Source organism: Rattus rattus, chromosome 2 (genome assembly GCF_011064425.1).
Source record: "Rattus rattus isolate New Zealand chromosome 2, Rrattus_CSIRO_v1, whole genome shotgun sequence".
Classification (NCBI taxonomy): Eukaryota; Metazoa; Chordata; class Mammalia; order Rodentia; family Muridae; genus Rattus; species Rattus rattus.
This window is the reverse complement of record NC_046155.1, coordinates 33,424,967-33,444,669: the sequence shown is the minus strand read 5'-3', so window position 1 is coordinate 33,444,669 and position 19,703 is coordinate 33,424,967. Positions and strand designations below refer to the sequence as shown.

General features: G+C 38.0%; 2 protein-coding genes across 2 annotated transcripts; both read left to right on the top strand.

The window, feature by feature from the left end:
* Nucleotides 1-1,787: 1,787 nt before the first annotated feature.
* Nucleotides 1,788-12,226, top strand: LOC116893776 (tear acid lipase-like protein). Its single transcript, XM_032895475.1, has 9 exons — nt 1,788-1,886; nt 3,540-3,657; nt 4,399-4,597; nt 6,113-6,222; nt 6,529-6,665; nt 8,403-8,548; nt 9,744-9,813; nt 11,287-11,358; nt 11,984-12,226. The coding sequence occupies exons 1-9, from the start codon at nt 1,788-1,790 to the stop codon at nt 12,224-12,226; spliced, it is 1,194 nt and encodes a 397-aa protein (XP_032751366.1).
* Nucleotides 12,227-14,737: 2,511 nt separating this feature from the next.
* On the top strand, nt 14,738-17,441 carry LOC116891098 (renalase). The gene is made up of 4 exons (XM_032891812.1): nt 14,738-15,072; nt 15,764-15,869; nt 16,358-16,500; nt 17,045-17,441. Exons 1-4 carry the CDS (start codon nt 14,955-14,957, stop codon nt 17,056-17,058), a joined length of 381 nt encoding a protein of 126 aa, XP_032747703.1. The 5' UTR covers nt 14,738-14,954; the 3' UTR covers nt 17,059-17,441.
* Nucleotides 17,442-19,703: the final 2,262 nt, after the last annotated feature.

The following is a 19,703-nucleotide window of genomic DNA, read 5'->3' as shown; positions in this document are numbered from 1 at the left end:
TAGGGGTAGAAATTTATAAAGTAACAAATTTATATATTAATTTTGCTGGACAATGAAATTTATGTTCCCAAGATACTATTCCACTTTACTCTCATCTAACGTGAGTATATGCTTGCAGATATTTTCACAACCTTTTTGTGATAGTGGTTTGTTTTTGTCCTATTGAAATTTTTATGTATACCTGGTTGTTTTAAAACATCCTTGCTACACATATTTTGTCATGTTTATGTTCTGAGGATATCATCTCCCAAATTTATCCACATGTCGCTCTTAAGCCAGTCACAGGGGGAAATGTCTTTAAAGAGTCATTGTTGGCAGTTGCAATCTATATCTTGACTCATTTTGTAATTCTGTATAGAGCAGCTCTCAAATCATTCAGTAAGGAAAAATGGTTACAATTACTGTTTTGAGGAAAATACAGCCTGATGAGTTGGTGTCTATCTTAAAATCTAAAGAAATCTTCAGAATTCACACTAAGGGAGGGTACTGCCAGGCGATGAGCCCAGAGCTGAGAAACCATGTAAATTTTGAGAGCTTTGCAATATTTGACATCTGATATGACAAGCATCCAAGTTCATGTTTAAAGTTGGCACTGTCCATTTCTAGGAAAGGTCATCCAAAAAATACATTCATGCTGTATTTATAGTGAGCAGGATGGAAAGAAAAGAGAATTCAAATTTCATTTGGAATACAAGAAATTAAAATAATATTTGGTAACAGTGAGTATGATACTTTAAGATTGCAAAATGTTTTGCTTTAGGTTCAATATTAAAACAGAAAGATGTTAGTTAGGTGTTGCTTAGATGGTATTCAGACAGTGGGCACAACATGAAGGCTGGCATTTACAGTACTGATTTATTTTGTTTCTCAATATTCTCTCTCTCCAATCTCTCTCTCTCTCTGTCTCTCAACTTACTTGGTATCTTGATATTAGGACATTGAAGAATAAAATAAAATGAGGTAAAATGAAAGAAAGACAGAAAGCCATATCCTGTGCTTGGGACAGGAACCAGGACAGTATCTGTGGGGTCCACCTAAATTGACAAATTTGTGATTGTTACAACTGTGTGCTCAAATAGCACTTTAAAATAAGGCGTAGGTTACAGGTTATGGAAAAGAGATATTTATGGCTCATGATTGTGTTTTTCTAAAAGCACATATTTTAGAAATTCAAAGAGCAATGATGGAACACATATGCTACATGTAGTCATAAAAGAAGGCAAGGGAAGATATGGTGGCTAGACAAAATGCCTTGGAAGGCATACCTTCTCCATGTGGAAATTCATGAACCTGGCTTTTGATCCATCTCTGCTATCATTTTTTAACCTTTCCTCCTCTCCTCATTCTGATGCCAATAATCTGAAGGGCTTTGAATTAAGCAACATCCTGAAATCATTAATCAATAAATTGTGTACTAATCTTAGTCCTTCAGGATAAATCTCAAATAGTCATCAGTGAGGCTTTATCAACAAATAAGTTAGAATTATTTCGTTTCTCAGAACAGCTAAGGGACAGACAGATAGAGTTTTATAAAAAAAGAATATTGTCAATTTTAATTTTATCTAAGTTGATCTTTTATTTATATCTAAACTGTTCTTTGTCCCGTAGTTTATTGACGGGAGTATTTGAAAGTTTTTTGAAGTTCATCTAAGATTCTTATTAAATAATATGACATTTTCAGTTATGGAAGGTTACATGTGGAGATAATAGATGTGCGGTATGTGGAGATAGGTAGAACTGTGTCTTTAGCTCCTTCATGACAATAACTGTTTCCCTGCAGGTTTAAAATGTGGTGGCTACTGAGAACACTGTGCCTTATCCATGTATTTGGAAAAATATTTTGTTTACTTGAGCCAAACAAGAATCCTGAATCTCACATGAATGTTGTAAGCTATTGGTTTTTATTATTATCATTTTGTTCTTTAGTTATTTTTCTTTACAGTCCAGACATCGTCCCCTTCCTGGTCTGCACCCCGACCACTCTCCATCCTATAACCCTTCTCCATCTTCAAGAGGATGTCCCGAACCCCACCCTAACCCATTCCCTCACCCTACCCCACCCCACCCTACCCCACCCCCCCCCACCCCACCAGGCCTCCCCGTTCCCTGGAGACTCAAGTCTCTTGAGGGTTAGGTGCTTCTTCTCTCACTGAGGCCAGACCAGGCAAACTTCTGCTGTACATGCGTCAGGGACCTCTTACCAGCTGGTGTGGCTGCCTGGTTGGTGTCTCGGTGTTGGAGAGATCTCAGGGGTCCAGGTTAGTTGAGACTGCTGGTCTTCCCATGGAGCTGCCCTCCTCCTTGGCTTCTTCCAGCTTTTCCCCAATTCAACCACAGGAGTCCCCGGCCTCCATCCAGTCCATTGTTTGGGTTCTGGTATCTGCATCTGGCCTTTTCAGCTGCTTGTTGGGGATCTCAGAGGGCAGACATGCTAGGCTCCTGTTGGCAAGCACGCGACAGCATCAATGACAGTGTCAGAGCACTGGGTCTCCCCTTGAGGTCGATCCCGATTTGGACCTGTCACTGGACCTCCTTTCTCTCATGCTCTTCTCCATTTTTGTCCCTTCAGATAGGAACAGTTCTGGGTCTGAGCTTTTGACTATGGGGTGGCAACACCATGTGTCCACTTGATATCCTATCTCTTCACTGGAGGTGGGCTCTACAAGTTCCCTCTCCCCACTGTAGAGTACCTCATCCAAAGTCTTTCACCTTCCAGGTCTCTGGTACATTCTACAGGTTTCCTCCATCTCCTACCTCCTAAGGTTGTCTATTTCCATTCTATCTGCTGGCCCTTAGGGTTTCAGTCCTGCCCCCCCAATACCTGATCATGTTCCCCTCCCCCCCTTCTCTCATTCAGGTCCCTCCCTCCCTGTACCCTCATGACAGTTTTCTTCTTCCTCCCAACTGGGATCGAGGCAACCTCACTTGGGTCCTTCGGCTTATTAACCTTCTTGAGTCCTATGGAACATGTCCTGGGTATTCTGTACTATTTTGGCTAATATCCACTTATTAGTGAGTACACACCATGCATGTCCTTTTGGGTCTGAGTTACCTAACTCAGGATGATATTTTCTAGTTTCATCCATTTGCCCTCAATGGTCATAATGTCCTCGTTCTTCACAGCTGATTAGTATTCCATTGTGTAAACAAACCACATTTTCTGTATGCATTCTTCCGTGGTGGGATATCTGGGTTGTTTCCAGCTTCTGCCTAACACAAATAAGGTTGCTATGAACATAGGGAAACATGTGCCCTTGGGGCATGGTGGGGCATCTTTTGGGTATACACTCAAGAGATATAGCAGGGCCTTCAGATAGATCTATTTCCAATTTTCTAAGCTATTCTACCACTAATAAAATTAAATGCATTTGCTTTATCTCTATTAATTTCATCCTTTCTAAATTGTTGCACCTCTTACGATCTGAATAGGTACCAGCATGATGACTTAATACCAAGAAGAAATAATTCTATTTTAAGAATTATGAGAAATAAGTAAGCATTAAAAAATTATGAAAATCATTGTGTGTTTTGTCTTGCAGAGTGAGATTATTAAATACCGGAACTATCCAAGTTTAGAATATGAGGTCGTGACTGATGATGGTTACATTCTTCCAATTAATCGAATTCCTCATGGGAAGAATAATGCTAATAGTTCAGGTAAGATCCCAATGAGGTAAAAAACTGAAGCTGGCAGCAACCTGAGGCAATGCTGTGCTAAACAACAACTTACTAAATAGTTCCCTCCAAATTGAGTAATTTCAAAAGAGCAAATGGAGTTCCCTTACTCCCATGACTAAAGCTGGAGCTTAAAGGACCCTAGCTTTCATTGGTCACTATGAGGACAAGGATGTGTTTCTAGAGATGGTGCTGGGCCCCGAAGTAAATTTTCAGTCACACTACATCTGGAAGATCCCTTAGTTTCCTGTTGTGAGTATTCATAGTTCATGCTCCAGATGAAAATACACGAGATGGGGCTCCTTCCTCATATTCACCTAGAAACCCTGGATGTTCTTAGGGTCCAGTGAGTATTAGAAGAATCTGCACATTAATATTTCATCATTAATATTTCTGTACATTTGTCTCTTGGATTTTATAAGGTATGAACCATTCCTTTTAAATAACTACAAACGATAAAATATAAAAGAATAGTAGAAGTACTAAGGAAATAAATGGTTGAGGAAGGTGAGATAGAAGAGAGACCAAGATTCTGTAGAAATGACTATTCTTCTGCACAGTTCCATACTGACTAACGTTGACTGACATAAGTACAAGGAAGTCTTAGCACATCCTGTGTGCTAGTTTCAAAATCTTTTGTCTCCATTGTGAGTATTTGAGGTTGTTGGTTACATTTTCAGTAGACGCTAATGTTGTAAAGCATTTTCATGATTGCTTTCGCAGCCCCCAAGATGGTAGTGTTTTGTCAGCATGGCTTGTTTTCAACTCCTGGTGTGTGGGTTGCCAATCCTCCCGACAACAGCCTGGCTTTCATCCTAGCAGAAGCTGGGTATGATGTGTGGCTGGGAAGCAGCAGAGGAAGTACCTGGGCAAAGAAACACGTGACCCTAAGCCCAGATTCTGAAGAATTCTGGGCTTTTAGGTAGGGAACAATTCCATGTGATTTCTACATTTGCCTTAAAAGAGTGTCAAATATCTTAATGGTTAAATAAGTTTGTGGAGCAACATTGAAGGCATTTCACTTAGAGGGATTTTAGAAGACTGATTTGGGTGACACAGTTTGGGCTTTTGTATTATGATTACTACACATAATAATTATAATAAAATTCTCATTATACACTATTTTCTCTTCTTGAAATACTAAATAGTCTTCTAATTAATCCAATTGTGTGTGTGTGTGTGTGTGTGTGTGTGTGTGTGTGTGTGTGTGTGTGTATAATTTAGTATATGTTTGGAGGCCAGGAAACAACTTAAGAAACTAGACTACATCCTTTATCCTGTTGGTGTCCTGGGGATAAAGGAAATACAACTGGGTGGGTTACAAGTACCTTTGCTCACTGAGTCTTCTCCCAGGGATCACCCATGTCTGTATAAAATGGTTTCACTGGAGTAAATTTAATATATTTTAAGCAATGATTTGGAAAACATAGACATTCACATACAACCATTCTCAATTACTTTTCATTTAAGTGTGTATTCTGATTTGTGTGTGTGTGTGTGTGTGAATAATTATGCCTGTGTGTATGAATTATGTATATATTCATGTACAGATGTTCATGTGAGAATCAGAGCACAAATCCAAGTGTCATCCCATAGACACGATTTATCTGTCTGGCTTGGGAATCTCTAAGTAGGATAGGCTGAGTGCACAGCCAAATTATCTATTTCTGCTCCTGCATTGCTGGGATTTCAGGTAAGCAACAGCATACCTGGCTTTTTTATTTTTCTTAAGGTGGGTCCTGCGGATCAAACTAACTTCTTAATGTTTTCCAATGAACTGCCTTCTCAGCTGATACTGTTGTTATTTTGATCGAGGAAGGACTGACAGGCATGTGAGAAGAGATAAGGTTAATTGTACATATGATTACTTTATGTCACAGAGAAGTAGAATATTATCTCATTAATTTGTTTAATCAACTTCCTTTATACATTCCTCTTTGTACCTCTAGCAATCTCTCTCTCTCTCTCTCTCTCTCTCTCTCTCTCTCTCTCTCTCTCTCTCTCTTTCCTCTCTCTCTCTCTCTCTCCCTCTCCCTCTCTCCCTCCAGTGGGAACTTGGGGGAGATTTCCTATTTTCAAATCTTAAATCATCTAATGCTCACTTGGAGAACCTAGAATTTTTGGAAATTTGGATTTAGAGCAAAAGTGCTCTGAATTATGTCTGACAATTCATTCACTATGGACATGACAATGCTAGCTTAATTCTGTGCAATGTGTGGAATTGTGGACAAATGTCATGGGAAATTTGTGGTCACAGAGAAATCGTAATCATAAGGTGGTAACATAATGAGAATGTTGGTAGTAATTGATAATTTCCCCTACTTTGTGAACCATGTCTCTCTTCACATAGATAACATAGAGACCTCATTTAAACCAGAAATGAATTAGTTATTGGTTAGTAACTAAATCACCTTCTTTCCATTTTGTTTTCTTGCAGTTTTGATCAAATGATAGCATATGACATTCCGGCCACCATTAATTTCATTCTGAACACAACAGGACAAGAGCAGATTTACTATATTGGCCATTCTCAGGGAACTCTTATTGGTAGGTGAAAAGGAACGATGTTGAAACTTTATCCTGAAGAACACAAATGTATACATATAATTTTCAGCTCTTTGTAAAACACAGAGAAGCTCTGACAGATGATAACGACTGCAGCCTGCTTTAAAATGTCAAATGTTGAAATCATAGTCTCTAATGCAAAAACATTTAAATGAAGTACATATGTGGGGTACTCCTAGGGTTCTCTATACCTAGAACTTTGAGACTAATAACTCACTCTGTGTGTGTGTGTGTGTGTGTGTGTACATACATATACATACATACATACATATGTACTATTTCTTTCAGCTCTGGGGGCATTTTCAACAAATCAAGAACTGGCTGAGAAGATCAAACTCAGCATTTTAATAGCTCCAGTTCATACTCTTAAATATGTAGAAGGTTCTGGACGCTTTCCAGCTTATTTCTCTCCAGAGGCTTTCAAGGTTTGTGATGAACTCAAAGTGCTGCTATATTTAAACTTTTCAAAATAAGATTGTGAAAGAAGTGATCTACAAGTACAGTCTAGGGCTCACTCACCCATATGGCCTCCCTCAATGGCTACAGTGAATCTCACCTCCAAGTTGGGCAGCCTGTATTTTGTCCCATGCATTTTCTGTAGCATGGATGTATTTTTCTTTTATCTATGTTTTTTAGTATGCGATCTGCTTTGTATTAATTTATTTTTATATTTTTGATAATTTTATATGTTAGTACTATGTCTGCATCATTCCATCCCTCCCTATATTCTTTCAACTCCTCTGTGCCCCCTTCCTCGCAAATCCATGACTATCTCTTTAAGTATCACCATTACACATACGTATACATACCTACTAAGACCATTCAATGTTGCCTGTATGTATGTACATAATTTTAAGGTTAATCACTCTGTATCAGATAATCTTTTGAAGTGTTTCCTAATGTAGTTTATCTTACCTAGTATTTCACTTTCAAGTTTTTCTATCACTGTCTTCAAACAGAGACAGAACTACTTAGATCATTCATCTTTAAATTAGTAAAGATACAATTTGTCTAAAATCTATGTTCCTATTTTATTTGTGTCACTGGCTTTAGAACAACAAAATGTCCCCATAACATTCTATGAATAAATACAGAATGTCAGAATTTCAGGTTGGCTAGTTAGTCTAAGCACTACTAAAACATTTAATTATTGTGCTGCTTGGAGACAGCCTTCTTCCAAACCTTCAGCATTCCTGAGTCTTTCAGTTCTATTGCCTGGCCTTGAGTTTGTTTCCTCAGCAAGACGTGCAGTTCATAGAGAGTTGAAACTCAGAGTAGAATCTATAAGAATCTCTGAATTTCACTTCCTTCTCCTTGGATGGAAACCCTACTGTCTTGGCCTTTTCCAAGTCTCATTTGTTTATAAAGATTACATAGCTTGGAATTCTCTTTGTGTAACAGATGTGCAATGTAACACTTAGCTACACAGAGTCATTATTTTTTGTGTTACACTCTCTCACAGCCTAATATGCAGTGTTTGAGAACTCTTGTCTTGTATGTATTTTGTGCGTTTTTTCAATTAACATTATCTGATATCATTTCTAAATGAAGCTGACACTGTCTCCTTCCGCCAGCATCTCTAATCACCTGTGTGTCTATTAAGGTTGTTGATCTTAATCATTTCATCTAGGTGGAATCATGTGCTTTGCGGTACTCTCTCTTGGCTATCTGAGTTGATGTAAATGTTGTTGGTTCATCTATGGTGTAGCATTGCAGGGACATCTTCTGTGAAAGAATAATAACTCTCGTGTAAATGTAACACATTAATCTGCATAAGACTACTGACAGAGTTTTCAGTATTTTCCTGACCTGCTCATTTGCAAGCTTGTGTGGATTTTTTTTTTCATTTCATGCCAAATATCCTTCCAAATATAGCTATTTCTAGTGCTTAGTTCACCAAGTCCAGCCTCCCCAATAAAAGAAACAGAAAGATTGCTGTCACCCCACTATGTTCATGATTCTCAGAATTTTTCATTCAATTTAAACTGATTGAAAATAAATCCAGCACATGTTTATCGAATTGTGTAATGAATGTCGTCATCAATGAACTAAGCCATTCCACCCTTTAGTAACACACAGTAGCTTTGTCTTATGTCTTATGCTTCTATCAGACAAAACATTTTCTCACACTAAAAGCTGCTCTTTACCTTTGTCAATTTCAGCTTGCTTTTGGCAAAAAAGAATTTTTACCTACTGTAGTTTTCAGTGAGTATTCTAAATATGTATGCAACATTAAGTTGGTTGATGCTGGATGTGCTGGTGTACTGGGAACACTGACTGGATTTTCTGAAGATCAGTTAAATCGGTGGCTTCGTTCTCTTCCAAATTCATCGTGTGTGTGTGTGTGTGTGTGTGTGTGTGTGTGTGTGTGTGTGTGTGTGTGTGTGTGTGGCTAAGATAACAACTGTATCTGGTAATTTCATTTAGTATCGTACATATGAAAATCAAGGTATGTTTTGCATATAATTCCAAGTTCTCCGCATGGGAACACAGATCTGTTGTCAACCATTATAAATGAATAACTAGATGTCGTTTATGGATGAGTTTTATCTTTCCTTCTACTCGGTTCAGTCATCCAGTCATGCATCTGCTGTCATTCATTAGGTAACTGATCACCCAGTTCACTATTTTTTTTTCCAGAACTAAGGATGGTTCCATCTAAACTACCACATAAAAAATGAATCATTAACAAAAAGAAATTCTTTAAGACATGTAAAGTAAATGAACTGGTTTAGATTTTGATAATATCTAATCTTTGCTAAATCTTTTACCCTCATAGCAAATCATCACATCCTTTGAACAATTTAACATCAAAACATACAAAATACATATGTGTTGTTAAAAAGAAATTAGAGTCAACTCTCGTGAGATGCTCACACCAAACTTTTGATGGGAGAACTATTTCTTCTTAACAAAACTCAGTGGTGAGCTCTGAAATCATAGACATGCAAGTAATATTATATGTCTTGAGAATGTTATGTTTATGTATTTAGGAATATGTAACAAAGATTAAAGAAAAAATATTTTATGGGTCACAAAGTTTAGAGAGAGTAAAGGAGTGTAGGTGGGAGGGTGATGGAGGGTAGAGAAAGTGGAGAAATGGTGTAATCGTATTTTTGTTTCAAAAAATTAAAAATGGAAAACTTTCTCATTATAACAAGAATGTTTAGATTCCTTACTTCAGTCAAAAATCAAGACATTCATTATAAAATGATTGAAGATATATAGCTTGTATCTTTTTATTACGTGTGCATGAGTGTTTTACTTATATGTATGTTTGTTCACATTCTGATGCACATAGGGGGCATTGAATACCCATGAACTGGAGCTCTAGGTTGCTGTTGAGTCACCAATAGGGTTCTGGGATTGAATGTGGGCCCTTTGCAAGAACCACTGTTCTTTTTATATGGAAGTAATACAGCCTCACTCTTTTGAAAGATTTGTTTCTGTGGAAGGAAATAAAATACTGACCAATGTATGTTGTATCTTATTTTCTCCTAGAGCCGTATTGATGTGTACATAACACACAGTCTAGCAGGAACATCAACTCAAATTCTTATACATTATGGACAGGTACAAATATGCCTCTTTCCTTCCGTCTACTTTTGAGACTCTGCTTTGTAAGTTTCAGAAAATCTTTCTCCAGTTGGCTTTGTGCTCAGGGTATTCCATCCCAAATGAACAAGTGATAGATTACAAGCAATTTATTGGTACATAGAAGCTTTGTCAAAAGAATGTGAAAAGGCAGAATGGCCATTTAATTCTAAAAGAGAATGGCTTTCTATTCCAATCAGCAATTTTGGGTACAGGTTTTATTCATCCAATTAGCAACAAATATAGTAAATAGCTTCACAGAACTGATACAAGATGAAAATTGTAGGTGCCCTTCAGGTCTATGAGTAAACTGTGATAATTTTATACCTACTTAGTCTCCTATGTGTCAGCCAAAACACTGTGGATAGAATCCAGGTGATCCTACTAATGTCATTGGACAGGAGAGAGATTGTTGCCTAGACAGGGAGCAAGTCATCTTAGAAGGTTTTACTGTTTTGTTTGTTTTGTTTTGTTTTGTTTTTAAATTCTGTAAGAAGATAAACCACTTAATCCTATAAATTGCTTATCATGTGTCTTAATGGTATGAAAACTTTTATTCTATTATCCCATTATCAATAAATGATAACATTTCTCACCCTAAGATATTCTGCTTGATATTGCTTTCCTGACAAAACTCTATTCTGGATTCTGCAACTCCCTTAAAGTTGGTTTCTGTTATTTACTTCTGATCATTATAATTTCTTAGGTTTTTCTATTTTTAGATACAAAAAAAAAGTTCAACTTAACATTGCCTTAATATCTTTTGAAAATTCTTGTGTTGTGTAAAATTAAAGAACAGTTGCATAAATGAAATTATACATGAAGGGTACAAATTTTATTATGAAAATATTAATTCAAAGAGCCAACAATTATTTCTGAAGTATATTTTGAATTCATTTGAGTTATAGAGTAGTAAAGTGACTTTTACCAGTACTAATTTGAGATTTTACAATTTATTCTTCTTATAAGCATTAATTTAGATTCTTGTAGCTAAACACATTTGATAGTTAAAAATAAATATAAGCTGAGATTTGCTGCATACTACTAAAACTAAATATAGCATAAAATGATACATCACTTTGCATAAATATCTAAGCTTTCATCATTCATGAATATTTTTCAGCTTCTTATTGACTTTCCTTGCTGCCGAATACATAGTGATTGATACAGTTTAAGTGTTATTAAAATGGTTGTAAAATTTTGTTTGAGTTGTTATAAAAGTAAAAATATGTTCAGGGTCCTTTTTATACATATTCATAAAGTGTATAATATTCTACCTAGGACTTTAGTAGCCATTGACCAGGCAGTACATATCATTATGATAGAAAATGTACTGGATTTATCTGGGCCAGGGTGTCACTGCTGTAAAAAGAGGCAAAGGAACTCAGTAAATGTTGATCCTGTCATGATATAAGACTTTGTAGTTGATGGCACGTTTTCTCTCTGTTTAAGGCCATTAGAAGTGGTGTGTTTCAGGCTTACGACTGGGGAAGTCCATCTCTGAACATGCAACACTACAATCAGGTAAGTCTCTTTCTCCAGACTTAATGATCTGGCCCTTACAAAAGCCACACAGTCTAAGAAATCTAACCTTTGATTTTAAATAAGACTTCAGAATATTTGATTTTTCTTGGCAAGACGGACAGCTAAGAACTTTGGGAGGAGTCAAAACAAACACCATTATCTTTTGTGTGGTGTATCTATGACAATGTTCTGTCTAACACATCATTTGAACCTCATGAAGTTATGTGGGATTTGTCAGACATTTATCGATGCAGTCATTTCACTTGTAGAGATCCAGGATCAGAGAACTGGGGGCTTGTGTGACTTCAAGCTTGGATGACAAGGCATTATAATAGGGTGGTGGCACATAGCAGTAACCTCAGGATTAAGGATATTGAGAGGGGAGGATTCTGGCAAGAAAGCTGCATAGACTTCATAGACAGTAGCTGTGACAAAACTAAATAAAGATATAAAAGTAAAACTAAGTTTTACCTCGCAAAGGCCAAGATCAACGATTTCTGTGGACACACTAATTACAATTATCCTGTCACAGATGAAAATAGACCATAAAAAGTTTGCTATTTTTGTTAGTGTTTGGTTGAACTTTTGTTAACTGTTTTGTTAATACATTGCTCTTTTCCGTCAGACTACTCCTCCGTTATACAGCGTGGAAAACATGAAGGTTCCAACTGTCATGTTTACTGGTTTAAAAGATTTTTTGGCTGACCCAAAAGATGTTGCAAATTTGGTACCCAAAATCCGCAACCTCATATACCATAAAACTATTCCTGAGTTCAGCCACCTTGATTTGCTAGTGGGATTAAATGCTAAAACTGAGGTTTCCGATGAAATTTTAACAATTCTTGGGGAATATGACAGTTATGTTTAGCTTTAGCTTTTTGCGTGTTTTTAAACCTTTCTGAAAGTCTCTTGCTTATAAAAGTGGAATATTTTCTTGCTTGGCATTTTCCTCCTTAATTATCTTTGTTTCTTTAAGCTATTGTTAGATTTGTTGGATCATTTGCATTAGTGAAATTTATGGCCATCGCGAGAATACTTTGTCTTGTGGCTGTTTTCAATTAATGTAAGTTTATATATGTTTCCACACGATTGTTCCTGAAGAAAAGACCCACTTTTAACTTGCAGCAATGAAATCCTAATATACTGATAAAGGAAGAGGCCAAGCCCATAGTGTGGTATCACATATAATGCTACCTGAAGAACAGATTATAACAGGTTTCATACATTAGAACTAAGGGCAATTAATCTTGTTTCTTCAACGAGTCAATCTCACAAGTCTTAGTCACTAGTCTCATTGCACACCACCCCCCTGCCCCCAGGTCACACTACCTGTGTGGACCAGGCACTGTTTGAATAAGTCACTTATGTCAGTATTCGATGGTATGAGTGAAAGAGGAAATATTTAAAGTGATTTGGGATATTAAAAGTAATTCATGGGATAGATCATTCTTGATGCCTTGTATAATATGTATGGTATTTTGAACTTTCCTTGCAACACAAAGTGACCACAATTTCAAACACACAATTTTAATTTTATTATTAAAATTTCAATCTAATTCAGATTTTTAATTGTAAACTAATAATTCTGGGCAAAGGTTGGAGAATATAAAGAGTAACCATGGCCAGTCTCAAAAGTATTTTTCTCAAAATCTTTTCCATGATTATAAGGAAATGTGTGTGTGTGTGTGTGTGTGTGTGTGTGTGTGTGTGTGTGTGTGTGTGTTAAGTTCCTTCTGTTCCAGGTTTCTGCAGGACTTTTACTTGATTAAATATTGGACCTCTGTGAAAGGCCTTTTCCCATCTATTGATGTTCACATGATTACTGTCTTGGTTCATTTATTGGATTATGTATTACATTTATTGGTTTGGAATATGTCAAATCATCCATGCAATATTTCTGGAATAAAGCCAAATTATTAATAAAAGTGATGGTCTGTTTCTTAAATGTATTTTTATTCTCTTTTTAATACATTACACAGTATCTGCAGTTTCCCCTCCCTATACTTCTTCCTGCTCCCATCTCCCTTCTCCCCCAGTTCCACTTCTCTTCCATTTTCCTTCATTGATCTTTACTATCTTTCAACATCAATAGACTTAATTCAAAAATAAAAAGTCATAGGCTAACTCACTAACAATGCAAACAGGATCCATTATTTTGCTGCATACAAGAAACATACCTCAGCAACAAAGACAGACACTACCTCAATAGTAAGGGGCTAGAAAGAAGTTTTCCAAGCAAAAGGGTCCCAAGAAACAAGCTGGAGTCACCATCCTAATATCCAATAAAATACACATTCAACCAAAGTTAATCAAAATAGATGGGGAAGGACACTTCATACCCATCAAAGGAAAAATTCACCAGGATGAAGTATCAAACTTGAACATCTATGCCCTGGATGCAAGGGCACCCACATTCGTAAAAGAAACTTGACTAAAGCTCAAATACACATTGAACCTCATACAATAATAGTGGGGGTCTTCAATACCCCACTTGCACCAATGAACAGGTCATTAAAATAAAAACTAAACAGAGACACAGTGAAAGTAACAGAAGTTTGAATCAAATGGATTTAACAGATATCTATAGAACATTTCATCCCACAACCAAAAAATAAATAAATAAAACCCTGTTCTCATCACCTCATGGAACCTTCTCAAAAACTGACCATGTACTTGAACACAAAACAAGCTTCAACATACACAAGGAGATTGTTATAATCCCATGCATTCTATTAGATCCCCAGGGACTACAGCTGGACTTCAATAACAACAAAAGCAACAGAAAGCCCACATACTCATGGAAACTGAACGACTCTCTAAAAAAAAATCTGCAAATCATTATGCATTCACTGCTTTTCCTATTCTTTGACTGCCATGCTTACACGTATTCTTAGGGTTTTCCTCAAGCTCTTAGATAAACAAAAACTGATCAAGCAGAAAGCTGATGATGGGAATTTTTGTCACCAGGAGACATTGAGCAAAACTTGACTTTTAAATGTTTTTATTATTGGCTACTATTGTCAAAGTTCCACGGCATTTTTCAGGTAATTATTTTTAATGGCTCCCATTTTTCATTGCTTTTGTTGTTTTATTGAGAACTTCTCAGGACGAAGTTGAAGACGGCAATGGTGATGGCAGATTCCATTTCACAGAATATCCCTTGGTTCACAGTGAACCAAAATGTCCTGATGACTCAAATATCTGTATTCTACACAACTTTGGAAAGGATGTATTATTTTACACTTCAAAACCCCTGCCACCTGAAGTGGCCTATAAAACCCCAGATGAAATCCAGTTGTGGCATTGCTGCTGTCTCCTCTCCTCACTTCAGTCATCCTCCTGAGGCCAGCTTGCTGTGACTTTCTGGTTTTCCTCCAGGGGCTGATGGGATTGGGGCTCGCCCGGTAGGCAAGCTGCTCTGTGGAGGCTGGGGCGGGCCCTTGTCTGGGTTTCAGTCACCGCTGCAGGGTTCCCCGCCCTCTCAGGAGCAGATGTCCCGCCCAGGGCACGGCCCTGACCCTCGCGGGGACACGGTGGCTAAGTGGGCTAGCGCCGCTCTGAGCCTCTGCCAGCGGCCTAGCTGAAGGCCCGCCGCCATGTTCCGGGTACTGGTGGTGGGCGCCGGGCTAACCGGAAGTTTGTGTGCCGCGCTGCTGAGGAAGGAGATAACCGCTCCCCTGTACCTCGCCCTGTGGGACAAGGCTGGGGACATAGGTGAGTTGTGGGTCAGCCAGAGCGTGACAGGACTCTCCTCGGTGAAGTAGGCCGGCCACCCAATAGCTCTGAGGAGAAAAGCCCAGCCGCAGCTTTTCCCTTGCCGCTGCAGCGCTCTTTGCTTGTGCGCGCTGTCACGTGACTCGAGGCTGCAGCAGCGGGAAGGCCGCTCCTGGCGGTGCAAGAGGGCTGGATCTCAGCACTGCCCAGGGAGGCTTGTGCCTGGTAAGCGTCCGCCCACCTTAGCCCTGTGGGTTAGGCCGCTTTGTGCCATTGCAGCTTTCTCCAGTCTCTCGATCCCCAAATCCATCTAGACCAAGACTTTCCAGATGTCTAGAATAAGAATCCTTCTTGTACATCCTGACAGAAGACGTTTTTGCTCATTCTGGCGTTCCATCCATTTCATTTTATTCATCCATTACTTCATTCATTTGTTCAGATTAACACGATATGTACTAGTAACATTGTAAAGCTGTGGTTTATTATTCATGAGTTTCATGAGTCTTTTATATTCAAGATAAAGAAAAAATCATGACCAAATACCCAGGACAATGAGCAATATAATGTCCTTAACTCATGTTAATGTGTTTAATGTATTTGGACAAAGACAAAATAAAGCAACCAAACTAGGGTGAGTTGTATAATTTCAAAAGGTTCATTTATGACTGACAATTGCATGAATTATTTTAAGGGGGAAGAATGACTACTGCCAACAGTCCTCATAATCCCCGATGCACCGCTGACTTGGGAGCTCAGTACATCACCTGTACTCCTCATTATGCCAAAAAGCACCAAAAGTAAGTTAGTCACCAGAAGTCTTAGTAGATACATATGTGGTGTAAAATGATACAAATCACCCCTTCTAAAACATTTTAAACTTTTCCTCTTATGACAATGAAATGTTCATGTTGTCCATATGAAGATTGGGTAAGAGTACATATGAAACAAGAAGAAGGAAGCTCAATAAATTATAATTAATTGTTGGTGTGGAAGAGGACAGATAGTAATGAAAGTCATTATTTCTAAGCATGTTTAAAATGGGGCATATAATAATTTTCGATGTACTCTTCTTGTATATAGAGTGAAATAGGGTTTGGCTAATATTGGCAGATTTACAGATTCTTTAAGCATTTCTATTCTTCAAGCTTTGTCTAACATCCTATACACTGAGTTGATCTTATGAGGATTTATAGTGTGATTGGATTTTTAATGTCTAATGGTTAGAGAGGGCAAGGTAGTTGCAAAGCTAACTGAACTATACATTTACATTTAATGATTGTTTCAGTTTTTATGAGGAGCTTTTAGCTCATGGAATTTTGGAGCCTCTGACATCTCCCATTGAAGGAATGAAAGTGAAGGAAGGAGAAAGCAACTTTGTGGCACCTCACGGAGTTTCTTCCATTATCAAGTACTACTTGAAAGAATCAGGTGGGAATTGGATTTTCTCTGGCTCTCAGAATAAAAGTTGTGGGTTAAGTGCTAGTATTATATAGATTATGAAAATAGTTACAGGGATCCCGATGGAGGAGTTAGGAAAAGAACTGAAGGAGCTGAAGGGGTTTGCAACCCCATAGGAAGATCAATAGTATCAACCAACCAGACCTACCCCCTGCCCCCAGAGTTTCCAGGGACTAAACCACCAAAGAGTACACATGGAGCAACCCAGAGCTCCAGCCACATATGTAGCAGAGGATGGATTGTCCTGCATCAATAGGAGGAAGGTCCTGTGAAGGCTTGATGTCCCAGTGTAGGAGAATGCCAGGGTGTGGTGGTGGGAGGGGTGGGAGGGTGGATGGGGGAGCACCTTTGTAGAAGCACAGGGAGGGGGGATGGCATAGAACATTTTCCGGAAAGGGAATAACATTTGAAATGTAAATAAATAAAGTATCCAATAAAAAACACAAAGCAGGCATCTTCTTGAGCTACATGTCGCGTCCCCTGAACACTGCTCATAACTCTTCATTGGCCACAGTATTGTTGCAGTGAGCACTAATGACAGGAGATTGAGAGACAGGTGAATGTCAGTTGCCATCCAGCAGTGTGCCACAGAGAATGACCAGTGATGCGACCAGTTATGCTTATCTGCTTGATGGAATTCTATTTTCGATAAGATCAGCTTGACTTGTGTTTTTTGGTAGTGTAGCCTGCTGCCTTAAATCTTTAAATTTGACCTTAAAGTTTATGTCCCTTTAAATAAACTGTCTTAAATAAATGTTATGTCTTGAAACACAAAAAGAAAAAGGAATTAAACTCTCGTTCAGCCTTTCCTTCCTCCAAATAAACTTGGTTTCAGTTTAGAGTGTGTGCTCTTTTGCAGATGATTGTTTTCTTATGTATGAAAATAAATCTCTGTGACTATTTACTATTAATCTGTTTATACTCATTTCCTTAAAATATGAGCAAAGGGGATTATTTTATAGAAACTATTCACTATCTTTTTGTTTCATATCTTTCGGCGCGTTGTTTTTTTTGTATCAACAAATTTAATTTGCTTTTTTTTTCTTTAATGATATCCAAAATATTATAATGTGTATAATCATTTATTCAACTTTCTTGTGTATATTTATATTCTGCGGATTGGGACATTGTCTTGGTTTTTAAGTATACAAAACACTTTTCTAACCCTCACCTTGGTATAACAGTAGGGATGGATTGTATCCAATAGGCTTTGCTGCATGTAAAGACCAACTCATTAGTAGTGAGTAACAACATTTCTCACATGAATATTGTACCACCCACAATAGGCTGGGCTCTTACCCCATCAATCAATAATTAAGCTATAGCTGGGTTTTATGGAGGCTTTTGTTGTTGTTTATATTTTTATTTTTGAAAGCATTTAGTTAATTCATAATCAGAGATGTATTTTGTATATATACACAATGAAAGCAATAGGATTGACAGTCAGCAGCAGAACCAGCTGGTTTCTGGCTGCTTCCTGAACTGAACTGAACTGGTAACAAAGCTCCCTGCACCCAAATCCTGTGGGGTAGAGAGCTGGACTCTCAGAAGTGCACACACTCCTGAGAACCCAGAATCGACAAAAGCTTTCTGCCCACATTCCTGACCCAAGAGGAAATTGCCTAGTGTCATCTGTGAACCCTGGGCACAGGGACCTAGGAGCAGTCAGGGCAGGACCCTTTGGATTTCTGCTTGGGCCTAGAGCTGAAAGCCAGTTGCCAGAAATGCCTACACACCTGAGAGCAGAGCTCTCTGTTCCAAGACCCGGCTGAAAGAAAACAGGTCTACAGGAGTGCTGACACACAGGCCTACAGGAGGACCAAGCCTCTTTCAGAATCAGCAAGCCAAGCCAAGACCAGAGACAACCTGATGGTGAGAGGCAAGCACAGGAACCTAAGCAACAGAAACCAAGACTACTTGGTATCATCAGAGCCCAGGTCTCCCACCAAAGCAAATACTGGATATCCAACCACACCAGAAAAGCAAGATTTGGGTTTAAAATCACATTTTTATGAGGATGATGGAGGACTTTAAGAGGGACATAAATAACTCCCTTAAAGAAATACAGGACAGCACAAGTAAACAAATAGAAGCCCTTAAAGGGGAAACACAAAAATCCCTCCAAAAATCCCTTAAAGAATTACAGGAAAACACAACCAAACAGGTGAAGGAAATGGACAAAACCATCCAGGAATTAAAAAAGGAAATAGAAACAATAAAGAAAGCACAAAGGGAGACAACCCTGGAGATAGAAAACCGAAGGAAGAGATCAGGAGTCATAGAGGCAAGCATCACAAATGGAATACAAGAGATAGAAGAGAGAATCTCAGGGGCAGAGATACCGTAGAAAACATTGGTAAACCATCAAAGATAATGTAAAATGCAAAAAATTCCTAGCGCAAAACATCCAGGAAATTAAGGACACAATGAGAAGATCAAACCTAAGGATAATAGATATCGAAGAGAATGAAGACTCCCAACTTAAAGGGCCAGTAAATATCTTCAACAAAATTATAAAAGAAATAAAGAAAGAGATGCCCATAAACATACAAGAAGCCTACAGAACTCCAAATAGATTGGGCCAGAAAAGAAATTCCTCTAGTCACATAGTAGTCAAAACACCAAATGCCCAAACCAAAGAAAGAATTTTAAAAGCAGCAAGGGAAAAATGTCAAGTAACGTATAAATGCAGAAATGTCAGAATTACACTAGACATCTCACCACAGGCTGAAAGCCAGAAGATCCCAGGCAGATGTCATACAGACCTTGAGAGAACATAAATGCCAGCACAGACTAGTATATCCAGCAAAACTCTCCATTAACATAGATGGAGAAACCAAGATACTCAATGACAAAACAATATTTACACAATATCTTTCTACAAATACAGCTCTATAAAGGATAATAGATGAAAAATTCCAACACAAGGAGGGAAACTATACCCTAGAAAAAGCAAGAAAGTAATCTCCTTGAAGGATACCAAAAGAAGACAGACACACAAACAGAATTCCAACTGTAACAACAAAAATAAAAGGAAGCAACAATCACCATTCCTTAATATGTCAACATCAATGGACTCAATTCCCCAATAAAAAGACATAGACTAACAGATTGGATATGTAAAGAGGATCCAGCATTTTGCTGCATACAGGAAACACAACTTTCAAATGAAT

What these genes read in the sequence shown, in the direction of transcription:
- LOC116893776 (XM_032895475.1), top strand. Translation starts at nt 1,788, where the DNA reads ATGTGGTGGCTACTGAGAACACTGTGCCTTATCCATGTATTTGGAAAA. An exon ending in GAAGATCAGTTAAATCGGTG is followed by an intron (nt 8,549 to 9,743) that starts GCTTCGTTCTCT and finishes TTTCTCCTAGAG; the next exon opens with CCGTATTGATGTGTACATAA. An exon ending in TTCTTATACATTATGGACAG is followed by an intron (nt 9,814 to 11,286) that starts GTACAAATATGC and finishes TCTCTGTTTAAG; the next exon opens with GCCATTAGAAGTGGTGTGTT.
- LOC116891098 (XM_032891812.1), top strand. Translation starts at nt 14,955, where the DNA reads ATGTTCCGGGTACTGGTGGTGGGCGCCGGGCTAACCGGAAGTTTGTGT. An exon ending in GGACAAGGCTGGGGACATAG is followed by an intron (nt 15,073 to 15,763) that starts GTGAGTTGTGGG and finishes AATTATTTTAAG; the next exon opens with GGGGAAGAATGACTACTGCC. An exon ending in TATGCCAAAAAGCACCAAAA is followed by an intron (nt 15,870 to 16,357) that starts GTAAGTTAGTCA and finishes TGATTGTTTCAG; the next exon opens with TTTTTATGAGGAGCTTTTAG.